The sequence below is a fragment of the Coturnix japonica genome, chromosome 1 (genome assembly GCF_001577835.2).
Source record: "Coturnix japonica isolate 7356 chromosome 1, Coturnix japonica 2.1, whole genome shotgun sequence".
Taxonomy (NCBI): Eukaryota; Metazoa; Chordata; class Aves; order Galliformes; family Phasianidae; genus Coturnix; species Coturnix japonica.
In genome coordinates this window covers 82,896,712-82,909,207 of record NC_029516.1, presented here as the reverse complement: position 1 = coordinate 82,909,207, position 12,496 = coordinate 82,896,712, and the positions used below count along the sequence as shown (strand labels likewise).

At 45.9% G+C, this 12,496-nt stretch overlaps 1 protein-coding gene across 6 annotated transcripts; it reads left to right on the top strand.

Moving 5' to 3' along the window:
- Window positions 1-3,895: 3,895 nt before the first annotated feature.
- ACP6 (acid phosphatase 6, lysophosphatidic) lies at window positions 3,896-11,439 on the top strand. Of its 6 annotated transcripts, none has more exons than XM_015879741.2 (10): window positions 3,897-4,094; window positions 4,867-4,995; window positions 5,081-5,206; window positions 6,014-6,119; window positions 6,662-6,749; window positions 8,246-8,378; window positions 9,081-9,181; window positions 10,507-10,602; window positions 10,804-10,969; window positions 11,261-11,439. In XM_015879741.2, exons 1-10 carry the CDS (start codon window positions 3,912-3,914, stop codon window positions 11,399-11,401), a joined length of 1,269 nt encoding a protein of 422 aa, XP_015735227.1. In that variant the 5' UTR covers window positions 3,897-3,911; the 3' UTR covers window positions 11,402-11,439. The 6 variants fall into 6 exon arrangements, with proteins under 6 accessions (XP_015735250.1, XP_015735227.1, XP_015735245.1 ...); XM_015879759.2 differs by lacking the exon at window positions 6,014-6,119 and adding an exon at window positions 5,745-5,824 and having other exon boundaries at window positions 5,081-5,211; XM_015879735.2 differs by having other exon boundaries at window positions 4,864-4,995.
- The last annotated feature ends 1,057 nt before the right edge of the window (window positions 11,440-12,496 follow it).

Genomic DNA, 12,496 nt, shown 5'->3' with positions numbered 1-12,496 from the left:
CTTCTACTCAGCTCAAGGTCCCAGTGCTCCCTCCCCAGTTCTCCTAGCATATCAGCACCGCCTTATGTTCATTACCTTCCCATTTTGAATTATCACCTACCACCTGGATGCAACTGCACAACTTGCAGCTAACACTTCAACAGCTTAGAAAAACCATGAAAACTCTAACAAGAAATGGAGTTAATTCCTTCTAGCACTGCTGCATGACTCAGGTTCTTGTGTACCATTCTCTGTTCTGCCATGCATTCGCTGTATCACCAGAGCAAATCAGTAAAACGCCTCACAACACGGAATTTCCTATGTGTGCACTAGAAGTCATAATTATGGCTATAGGTCTCCACTGGGGAATGGTACAGGTTAACAACTGTGAGCTGCTTTGCACTGCATGGGTGGAAGACACTATGGACACGTGAACCATTAAGGTTATAATGGATAACTGTATTTCTTCATTAAAATCATCAGTTGCGGATTTGTAATGGATTTCTCTTCCAAGAATAAGCAGTATGCATCTCCTTTAGTTATGAATGTAAAACCCATGGTACCTCTCAACTCTCTGCTAGTTCTTGATACAACAAGCGTTCACCCTATAGTTCTGCAACAGGTATTACTCCAGATTTAGGGACTGCCCATCTTCTTCCATAATTCAGCTGTTTTTAGTTTTATCTTAGAGCTGGAATGGGGAACTAACTGCTGCTGGCTCACTACTGAATTTACACCAAGTGCCAGTCTGATACGCTAAATAGTTTTTCCATTTGACCCTAGGAAATGTACCTAAGAGACCTACCATACATTTGCAATTAGACACTCAAAAAAGCAAGTGACAAAGGTCCATTTGAAGCTAACAAGAATGATTTTCACCAAGCTGTGGGAAAAACACAGTTTAAAAAAGGATTATTTTTTCCCAGGATATGATTGCTGCAGGACCAAGAATAGAAAGATGAGTTATAAGCCTTTCAAAGCAGAGATTTATCATGGAAAATTCTGACAACCGTCAATGCAAGCAATGCCGCCAGGCACCACTTAGAATCCACAACATCTTTCAAACCTGTCGGGGTTTTTTAGAAAGGGCTAAAAATAAATGCAGAAATGCAGCAATACACACACATATATATATATTATTGTTCAAAAAATAACAGGTGTTCCTGCCAGCAGTGTAAACACAGATGACTCTTGAAAACAGTTAGCAAGCACCCAGCTAGACAGCCCTTCTAGCCATGCAAGCAGCACGTTCAGAGCTCTCACTGAATTCTCCCAGTCCATAAGCCATAATCATCAGGGATCCTGACTCTCCGTCATGGCAAGGCCTGAGGACTTCCAAGCGTTTTGATCTCCTTCACCCACTGTATTTGCACAGTTCCACCCCACTGACCTCCAGCGGATTATTGCCCTTCTGAAAATAACGCACGCGGAACAGCTGGTGGGGCCAGAAACGTCGTGAATGTAAATAGCACAGCTCCCCGAGATGAGCTTTATGGCCTCTTCTGTAGCTCCCCACCACTTGATCTGGTGCTCATCCTCAAATAAGAAAGAGTACATACTAAAAGAGAAAAGAGACTAGAGTACTACGGGCAACCTAAAGGGATTCAAATGGCCAGTCTGGATGACTAAACTAACTAATGACTAACTAACTAATAACTGGATGACTAACTAACACTGAGTTGAAACTCGGCAGTGAAGGCAAAGTGGATAAGAAGCTGCCTTTGAGTCTCAAAACTTAACTTAAGCCTGCAGCCAAACAAAAGGAACACATTTCACCCCAGGTTTCAGGTATGTCTCCCCATCCCGCAGCAGGAAGAAGACACACATATGGTTTGGGCACTTCTGTATGAGTATGAAAGCATAACAAAACAAGCAGCTCAATGAACTACAAACACATTAAGGATTAGAAAAGAGTAACTGGAATCACTTACATTTGCATTATCTCCTTTAATTTCATATCATCCCAACCCGTTTGGTGTAATACGTATGCACGAAAAGCAAAGGAGATGCTAAAGATTAAAAGTGCCAAACATTTATATGCTGCCATAGGGAAGCACATCTGCCATAGTCACAAAGCACCACACCTCAGGACATGGCAGCTGAGCAGCAGTGAAAGCTCAGCAGCACTCTGACCACATCTGGGGCAGCAAGGAAAATAAACTGATGGTGCGAAAGCATGCGGGGAAAGAGATGAGACGCGTTGACCCACACGCTGTACTATGAATGGTGCGTGGTCTGGTGGCATTTAGGAGTTTATTCTTTGTCATTTCCACCCCAAAGGATCGCTGAAATGAGGAGTGGAAGCATTCTTTCCATACTCAATTTATAAATAAATTTCCACTCTTTTTGACTTCTATACAGCTTATGTGCCCAGACTGACTAGTTTATTATAGTCACTGTGGTCACTGGTTGCTGCAGGACAGAGTTAGAACCATTAGTGCTACAATTGAGAAAGATGAAGGCTCTTCTGGTGGCAATGTAAAGAGGCCTGTGATTCTGCACGGGTTGTACTCACACTGCAAGGCACCTGACACTTAGAGCACCTGAGATTTAGGTAGTCGTAGACCAGAGTGTAAAGCAGCACTTTGTAATCAATTTGAAACCCAGAAACCCAGCCATAGGAACATTTTTTATGGGGGAAGTCATATAGTAAAACAGTCACAAGTAAGATTCAACCACTTCTACCTCACACAGATGCTCTCTGTGCCCCACAGGACTGGGGCAGGGAGACACCACACTGCTACGCTCTGCTTTCAAGAGGAAGAGTTCCTGAAACTTGGTTATTTGTTAGGGCTCATAAACTATCCTCAGTGAAACAAAGTTTGCTCATTACGGCCATTAGAATAGTCTCCTGCTCCTTTGTCTAGCTGCAAAAGGGTGAAAATAACAGATCCCTGGAAAACGGATCTGTAAAGAAGATGCATCTTAGAATAACTACACAGTTGGACAAAGCAAAAATGGGCAACACCACTTGCTAAAAAATTGACAGCCGCCTGCTATTTCAGAGAGCTCTCCTCTAATTGCACACACCTGCTGTGGCGTGAGATATTCTAAAATACATCTCTACAGTAATGCTGCTCGGGAGCAGCCAAATCCCCCCAGGAGGGACTGCAGTCTCAGTCTTCACAGCTTCACAGAAGCTGGGATTTTCTTCCAGGGTAACATTAGAATGGAAATGCAAATCAGTGCGCTGCCAGCCTCTTCTCTCCCTCCACCTCTGCTCATTTATATCGCACCACATCTCTCTCTCCCTCATTCCCCCCTCCCTAACGCTTAACTACGTTTTCCTATTCCTTCCCCATCTAGCATCTTCGCTTCCTTCTCACCCCACGCCACAAGATTCAGGCTTGATTTGTAAAGTACAATTCGTACTGCAGGACTGTTTGGGAGCAAAAACTGAGCTGCTGTGCTGAACAGGAGTGATTCTACATTAGAATCACAGAATGGCCTGGGTTGAAAAGGACCACAAAGATCATCCAGTTCCAACCCCCTGCTATGTGCAGGATCACCGACCACCAGCCCAGGCTGCCCAGAGCCACATCCAGCCTGGCCTTGAATGCCTGCAGGGATGGGGCATCCACAGCCTCCTTGGGCAGCCTATTACAGCAGTCTCTCCGTGAGGCAGGAAATCCTAACCCTGCCAAATGGACGTTTCCAGCCGCTCACATTGAACCCACACGCCGCGCCCCACACGACGCCACGTACCGCCCTCCCCACACACACACACAACCCCCGGGGGCGGGGCGGGAACCTGAGCCATCCCACAGCGCTGCTGCGCCTGCGCACAACAGCTTCCCGGCGGGGCGGCGCGATGCCTGCTGGGAGTTGTAGTCGTCTGCCGCTCCCGCCTACTGGGCGCTGCCCACAAGGGGACTTCGCTTCCCGTCGTCCCCCGCGGCCCCAGCCGGTCCGGTGCCGGCAGTGCCGCCGCCATGGCTTGGGGCTGGCGGCTGGGCCTGCTGGGCGGCCTGGCCGTGTGGGCGCAGCGGCGGCGGGCGGCGGCAGCGCAGGGTGCGGGGTGCGGGGAGCGGCAGGAGCTGGAGCTGCGCTTGGTGCAGGTGGTGTTCCGGCATGGGGCACGCACCCCCCTGCGACCCGTCCCGGGGGCTGAGCCGGTGAGGATACGCGGGGCGGCGGCCCTAGGCGATGTTCGCTTCTGAGCTGGGAGAAACCTGAGGGAGTCGGGAGTTATCTGAGGAGAGCTTCACAAACCACCTAGACATGGGCATGGGCATCTTGCTCTGGGTGTCCCTGCTTGAACAGTGGTTGGTACAAAAAAGACAGGGATCTCTTGGAAAGAGTCCATCTGAGGGCCACTAAGATGGTGAAGGGCCTGGAGCATCTCCCCTATGAGGAGAGACTAAGCGAGCTGGGTCTGTTTAGCCTTGAGAAAAGAAGGCTGAGAGGGGACTTAGATTCCAGGGCTTTATAAATACTGAGGTGTGGGAGCCATAGTGGTGAGGCTGGTCTCTTTTCAGTAGTGCTGGGGACAGGACTAGGGTAATGGGATGAAAGTACAGCATAGGAAGTTCCGCACGAATGTGCACAAGAACTTCTTTACAGTGCGGTGACGGAGCACTGGAACAGGCTGCCCAGGGAGGTGTGGAGTCTCCTTCTTTGGAGATATTTAAGACCCGCCTGGACGCCTACCTGTGTGACATGGTGTAGGGGGCCTGCTTGGCAGGGGGTTGGAACTCGATGATCTCTAGAGGTCCCTTCCAACCCCTACAATTCTGTGATTCTGTGTGTGAGGGGAGGCGGCCGGCAGCGGAGCTAAGGCTGGGTTCGGCCCTTGCACTGCGTTAGTGGCAGACGGTGATGTCCAGTGCAGGGTTAGGGCCCAAGGGAGCCCCTCGTGTAGCCCTGAAGCAGTTTGTTTCAAAGCAGGTGGAGTGGCCGCCCAGCCTGTTGGAGGTGCCCGCTCACACGAAGCTCAACTACACAGTGACCGACCTCCGTGGCGGCCCGCAGCCTCCCTCGCCCTATGAGGAGCGTTACAGGAAAACCACTTTCAAGGTGAGGCTCTTACTCACTGTTCCCTCTGCAGACTGGTGTGTTATTGCCGTGGTTCAGTGAGCCCCTTCCTCTTCTATGTGCACAGGGTGGTGCTCTGGCAGGACAGCTGACCACCGTTGGGATGCAGCAGATGTTTGCCTTGGGGGAAAGGCTGAGGAGAAGCTACGTGGAGGAAGCCAGATTTCTCTCACCAGCATTTAAGCCTGCTGAGGTCTTGTGAGTTTCTCAGTACCTTTCTGGGCTTCCCTTTGCTTGCAAGTACCTCTGTACTAGGGAAGCTTTCCACTGAGCTTCAATGTGAGGTCTCTCTCAGAATCCCACTTCCTAGCAGGGACGCTAGGGATAGATTCATCACACCTAGGTTTAGCCATTGGCAGTAGTGTCATGCACTTTTATGGTGAGTGAAGAGAAGTAGGTGTTTCTGGGGCACAGTCTAAAGTTCACTGAGATGAAGCATATTTCTGCTGCTCACGTCATTGGTGCTGGGAGCACCTGGTTCAGGATGAGATAAAATTACAGATAAGTGCCCATTTTTCATCTCCACCATCTTCAAAGGGAAGTTACGTGGTACTTAAGATAGAGGTGTCTATATTTTAAGGTATCTACAGCAGGGTGAGATGAAACCCAAGCACAGGTTTCCAAAGCCATGATGAAAGCTGAATCCTCACTTCCAGCAAGTCCTCCCCAGTTGCAGCCCCAGCCACGTGAAGGAGAAAGTGCTGCCTCACACGCTGCTTTCTCTTTTTCAGTATCCGTTCCACTAATATTTTCCGGAACCTGGAATCCACACGGTGCCTTCTAGCTGGGCTGTACCAACAGCAGAAAGAAGGTTAGGGAGACTTCTGACCAGTACCTTTCCTTTCGCAGACTTCCTAGATGCACACACCTCTCACATCCCGACCCTCCCTAGCTCCTGGTTGTTGCTTTGTAAGCTCTTTGCTCCTGGCCCTTTTCCCCATTCTGTCCTGTTTGGTACTTTCTTTATCAATTTGTCACTTGCCTCCCTCTCTTTATGTAGCTTACTGCTGGTGCTTGGATCTGTTGCCATCAATGCTGCAATTTCACATCTGCTGAGGAGGTTTGCATTAACTGCACTTCAGAATCAAGAGAGGAAAGAGTTCCAGGTCCAGTGTTCACAAGATGCACTCTCACATCTGAAAAAACTTTGAGTCTCAGAGTTTCTCAGAAGTAGGAATACCAAGATCCTTCGCAAGTTCAGTATCTGGAGTACCTTTCAGCTGTATCTGATAGTTGACAACTACTTGTATATCCTAGAAATACACTCTGGATTTTTAAGATCTCACCTCTGCTCCCTCTGTATTAAGTTCCAGGAACAAATAACAAAAGTGACCTGGCACTTTTGATCAGTACAGTGATCAGTGCACTTCATGACACAGAAACTAGGTTTTGTTTGACACTTGCAAACAGACACTAAAAAAAAAACAGTGAACAAGCAACTAGGAGATATTACAAGACACACAGTGGATAGCACTATGGAAATAAATGCTGAGTGAGCAGTAGCAAGCACAGGTGACTGTGCTACTGATAGCTCTCTGGGAATTGCTAGTTGACAAGATTAGGCTTGAACGCAAAGGCTGTGGGAGTGAATTAAGGAATCTAAAGACACATAACACTAGCGATCACAGTCTTCCTTCTTATTCCATAGGACCTATTGTCATTGTCACTGATGAAGCAAGCTCGGAAATCCTCTACCCCAATTACTACAACTGCCAGCGCCTCAAGTGCTTGACCAGGTAATTGCCACCCAAACCTCCCTCCTGTATGATTTCACTGCGGTTTCATTTCAGCAACAGTAATTTAAAACAGCACGTTTTCTTTCCATTTCCCACTGCCCATTGGGAATGGGTAGCTAACTGTATAAAACATGAGGTGAGCACAGTCATATACCAAGCAGTAGCACCAGAACAAAACAAAACCAAAAAAACAGACTTATTTTTCTTGAAAGACCAATTCAATTTAGTGTGCAATTAGCAGCCACTCATTACCAGCTAATGTGTAGCTGTTCGGTGGCATTGCTGCAGGACAGAATTAATGTCATCTGCACCCTTTAACACACCTTTAATGTGCAAACACATTGGGCCTATTAAATTAATCTTCTCCTGCCACATTTATACCTTCAAGAAACTGAAATATACTCCACCTTGACACATTTGACAAAAACTATTGAATTAAAATAAAATCCTACATAACAAGAACACTCGTGTTTGCAGAATTCAGGTATTCCATAAATGCTTACATCAAGTTGGGCATGGGGTGGAAACCAGACAACAAGGCAAACATGTTACCATTTGGTTGGATTGTACATTAGCATATTTTTGTCCCCAGGTAACTAAGGGTTTTCAGAATTCACTTGCAAACACTCAACACTACAGGCAACAGGTTGTTCATGACAATGGTGAGATGAGAAGCAACTCAGAAAAGCCTAAGCATATTCAGACCCAGCTAGTGCACCAGCATTGCAAAAGGAGAACAAGGTTTAAATCCTCCTTTCCTTCATCTCACTAACTGTGCACATTTTGCAACTGTGTCAAAGTGGATTTTTTAAGCTACATTAAGCAGCAGCGACCCAGCCCAAAGGAAGAAAAAAGGCAAATAAACGATGACAATAAAAAAAGCACCAAACTTTCCAATTGCTCCCCCAGCAGACCGTGGTAAGAGAAAAAAATCTGCAGTATGCTTAGCTTCAAGTATCCAGTCAGCACTGATAGTTAAAAATATAGTTCAAACCAAGGTAATGAGGCACATGGGTTCTACCAGAGAGGAGAATTGAAGCTACCAGTAATTTTGTAGGTATTTCTCTTTTCCCGCACCACGCATGAATCTGTTCAAAGCTTCTAACCTTTTTTCTTCCAAGAGGTAGTTAAAGGCTGTTCCCTAGTGATAATAGGCTTGCAGTCTTCTGGTATGATGAGATCTGCTAACTGATGATACACAGCCTTTGCTTATGGGAGCCCCCTCATAGGAGATGTTAACATCTCATCTAGATTTTTCTTCCCTTGTCTCTATGAGAGTAGATGCCAACTGCTGATATCATGTCTGTCCTCACTCTGCCACTGAGACTCCCATCATCACGAATCCTTCGGTCTCCTCTGGTGTATCTACCCCTTGCTGATATGACACAGCTCCACTGGACTGGGAGTTACAAAAAAAAAAACAAACTGAGATATAAAAAGCCCAATGTGTGAACAGCTTTTGGCTTGTTTGTTTTTTCCCCCCAATTCCCTGACAGGCAGAAGTTGAAGGATGCTCAGCTACAGCCAGCGATCTCTGAAGACTTGAAAACAATTAAGAAGAAGATGGGTGTTGATGGTGATGAGTCTGTGGACTTTTTTCTCCTCCTTGATAACATTTTTGCTGAGCAGGTGAGCTGGTGATCTGTTGCACCGTTACATAAAGAAACATCACCTTGTTTTTGTTTCCTGACCCCAGGCATGTGGAGAAAACAGCAGAGGTGCCAACTATCACTGATACCATTGGATATCCCAGTACCTTTTCATGTAATCCAGGAAGTCAATAGAAGTAGTTTGGCCTTTTGAAAAGCAAGATAACAGAGGTTGCCTGCTTGTAGATGCATCTCTCTTGTTCACATTCTTACCTTGAAATCCAGCATCTTATTTCAAGCATAACGCAGATTTAAGAGGGTACTTTTTGATAGTCAGCACCTAACAAGATCATCTTAATTCCAGTTCCAGCATACTTCCCTTGAGCCAGATTGTATCTGCAACTGGAAGAGAGCTGGGCACGTTTGTGCCTCTTCTTAATACATCTTTTTTGCTGGAGCAACTGATAATTGGACTTGCTGGTCTTGCTGCGAGTCAAGTAGCTTGAGGCCTGTTATACTCTCTTCATCTAGCATCAAGAAAAGACATGCAATCTTTTGGTATATAGGACAAGTGTCTGTGTTTAAAAACCATACTAGAACTTCTCATGTGAATACTGTGTTCTGTATAGTAGTGCAAATGCTATGATATGAACAGCTTTTTTCTGAAGGCAGTCGTTGCGTGGATTCAGCATTGGCTTCAAAAAGAACAAACGTGTTCTTACGTTGCCTTCTTTCCTTCCAGGTGCACGGTTTGCCAAGCTGCCCTGTGCTGAAGGACTTTCAGCAGACCATCGAGCGTCGATGCATAGACTCACTGCTTTTTGTTCTGGAAGACGGTTCAAGGTGATAGCCTCTGTTTGTGCCTCCAGACTTAGCCGTTGATTTAGGTTACCCGGGGAGAATGAGCTGTACCAGCTTAAGTGGCAGACAGAAGGAGTCCTTTCCAGTTTGTTCTATTTCCCTATCAGAGGTTATTGTCCTTTCATCAGGTTTGTGCCTCAGCCATCCCAGCACCGAGTTCAGTGCCTTAAATCAGGAATATGATCTAGGACAAAGGAGCTCATACTGAGGAGGCAAGATGTGTACTTAGGTCCTGCTTTGCTGGCAGTCATGGAGGGAGTAATGTCCAAGGAACAGGAGCAAGCCACCGTGGCAAGCAGTGAATGGTTCAGTTGCTAAAGTGGCATCAGTGGTCCTGTGTTACAAGCAAAAGCAGGAGACAGTGGGAAATGCTTCAAGCCTGAGTGCTGAGGCTGCACAAGGCAATGCTGTCCTTGCAGACACACAGCTACGATTTGAGTTCGAACCAGGTACGTTTATTCCAGAGATGGCACCTGTACAGCTGGCCTGCAAAGTGTAGATGCTTGAGGAAAAGGTGATGCCAGGCCTTCCACACGTGTAACAGCTTGCAAAAGACCTGTTGCTACATGCAGTTAATTACTTGTTTCACATTGTTTTTTAACGGTGGTGCAGTTGCTAACTTAGCAATAGCTTTCTGGAATTCATCCCAGCTGCCATAGTCATCTGTCCTCAGATGGTGGCATTGGGCTGCCTTTTCTGGTAGGACACTTGGCCTTAGCCTTTTATTTAACTTGTATTAGACATCTCAAGCACTGAATGATTTTTCTCCCAGTTCCACAATACCCAGTACAGCCACAGTCACACTCCCATTCCCACTTAGGTTCATTATGGAAGTCATCTTCTGAAGAGCTCCTCTTCTACAGAGACAACAATATTAAACACCACCACCACCAAAGTAGTACCTTCCTTATTCATTCTCCCGAAGGCACCCAACACTTCAGTTGTTCTTTTAGAGCCAGCTACTGTCATCTTCCCTGGTAAAATCTGTGCTTCCAGAATCACAGACAGGGAAACAAAGTAGGATAGAGAACATCAAGGAGTTTCTGGATTTTCCTTTTAACATACCACATCTTGTGAGACTGGCTTGTTAGCATTTCTCCCTTTCCAATCTGCAGTCACGTTGGAATCTCTGCAGTGACTAAGCGACTGCTGGAAGAAAACGTAACCATAGGGATCACATTCAATAGTTCTTAGCTGTATTCAATACACATTATCAATTTGTGAGAGAAAAGCAGGTTTCCAAGTGTTCATTTGAAATTAAGTAATTCAAAGGTTAAAAAGTAGATTTATTTCTGCTTCTTTTATAGAGAAGTTCTTCAGATGAGTGTTGGTCTCCTTTTCTATACCTTACAGAAGAACATTAGAGAAGCAGCAGATCCCTCATCTCCAGCTGAAAAGGCCAGGTACAGACCTCTCCCTCTAATCGTTGTAAACTCTGACTTGCTGTCAGTGTGAAAAACCAGTTCAGAGGGATGTTCACTGGGTGGATAGGGAGAATGAGTGCTTGTCTGCTAGAAAAAGCATAAACGGTACTGGCTATCCATGGAGAAACACAGCAATCTATTTAGGATGATTATTTTTCTTCCTTCTCTTGTTTTAATCAGAAAGCTCATTCTGTATGCGTCTCATGATGTTACCCTTATTCCTCTCCTGATGGCCCTGGGCACCTTTGATCACAAGTGGCCCCCTTACGCCGCAGATGTGACCCTCGAACTCTATCAGCACCGGCAGTCCAAAGAGTGGTTTGTTCGCGTGTCTTACCATGGAGAGGTGAGATCCCATAGGAATCCCAAGCTTTTGGTTTTGCCCTACATCTGTGTAAGGCAGTGAAATAAGATTTGTTTTGAGCACGCTCAAAGCTAAATAACAGAGTAAGACTCAAAGCGCATCCATAGTAGCCAAGGTGTCTTTTCTATTGAGCTGACCGTTGATCTAATGTGACTTCACACAAGGGCTTGCTTCAGCCAGCTTATTTCATTGCTGCAGAATGCATCTGGATTTGCATCTGGATTAACAACGAAGTTAGCAGTGCATGAGGTCTGTGATTTTGTCTCTTTGCAGGAACAAGTGGTGAAAGGATGCAGAGCAGGACTCTGCCCACTAGAAGAATTTCTAGAAGTTCTTTCGCAGTACTCAGTCAGTCCAGAGGAATACAATAAGCTGTGCTCTCAAACAGACGGGAATCAGCAAAGTGACTTGTAAACAGTTGTCTTAAATTAAATAGTTTGATATCATCGGAATCTTGGACTATTTTTCTTTGTATTCTTGCCAGCCACCCTTCCCTATTGTAAAGCTGTTTCAGATGAGGGAACTTTTTCTGATCAGACACAGGGTGGCACAGTGTCACGTTTCACCATTAGCAGCAAGAGGAAGGAAACCGAATAACAAAATGGCTCAAGTTCACTTCTGAGACAGCCATACAAAGGCAGAGAGTCTGAAAACAGCACGAGAGAGAAGAACCCTGTTTGAACTGCCCTGCAGCCTTAGGAATATGTGAAAACGTAACAGCTCATCATATGCTGGGACTGTGAGATGAAGCCCAGCTTGCTTTGTGTTACCAGAATTAAGAGCTGCAGAAGCTCCTGTGCTTTTCCCTTTCTTGTCAGGCTGCAGATAGACGAACCTCCCAAATCACATAGCTACCTCCTCTTCTCAAGTGCACTTTTGTGCATACAAAACCTCTCCAAAGGGACAGTAAGACTCCTGAGTTCTTCCCTACAATCCTGTAATTATGGAAATTCTACAGTGAACATGCAAAACAACCACAGTGGGCAAAGTACGAGAACAGGCACTCTTGGTGAACTCTGTTTAAATATGCTTTAAACAAAGAAGTCCGTGGAGCTGCTACTAACTTCAGCTGTGGGCAGCATTGCGTCTACGTAACCCTCTGCTGCCGTCTGTTATGAAGCAACAAAACATAAAGGAGTATTGGTGGGAAGGTTCAACCTTTGCTGCTGTATCACCAACATCCACCTCTGATAACATAATAAAACAGAAGGCATTATCTTTGGAGCAGCCCTTGTACTTTGCACTTGCTGAACCAGGAGTATTACCAGCATAGCCAACAGAAGTACTTCTAGCTGTGATGCTGAGGCTTTTTCCTAAAGGACAATACAAAGACCACAACGTTGCCAAAATTTCTCTCTCAGTAAATAAAACTCAGATCCTACTTTCCTGGGGAAGTGCAAAGGCTAAAACAGGGGGACCACTCTTAGACAGACTGCAGCAATGTTAAAAGTGAACCATTGACAGATAGGTGACGGCAGGCAGGCATTTGGCCACCTTCTCCCAATAAGA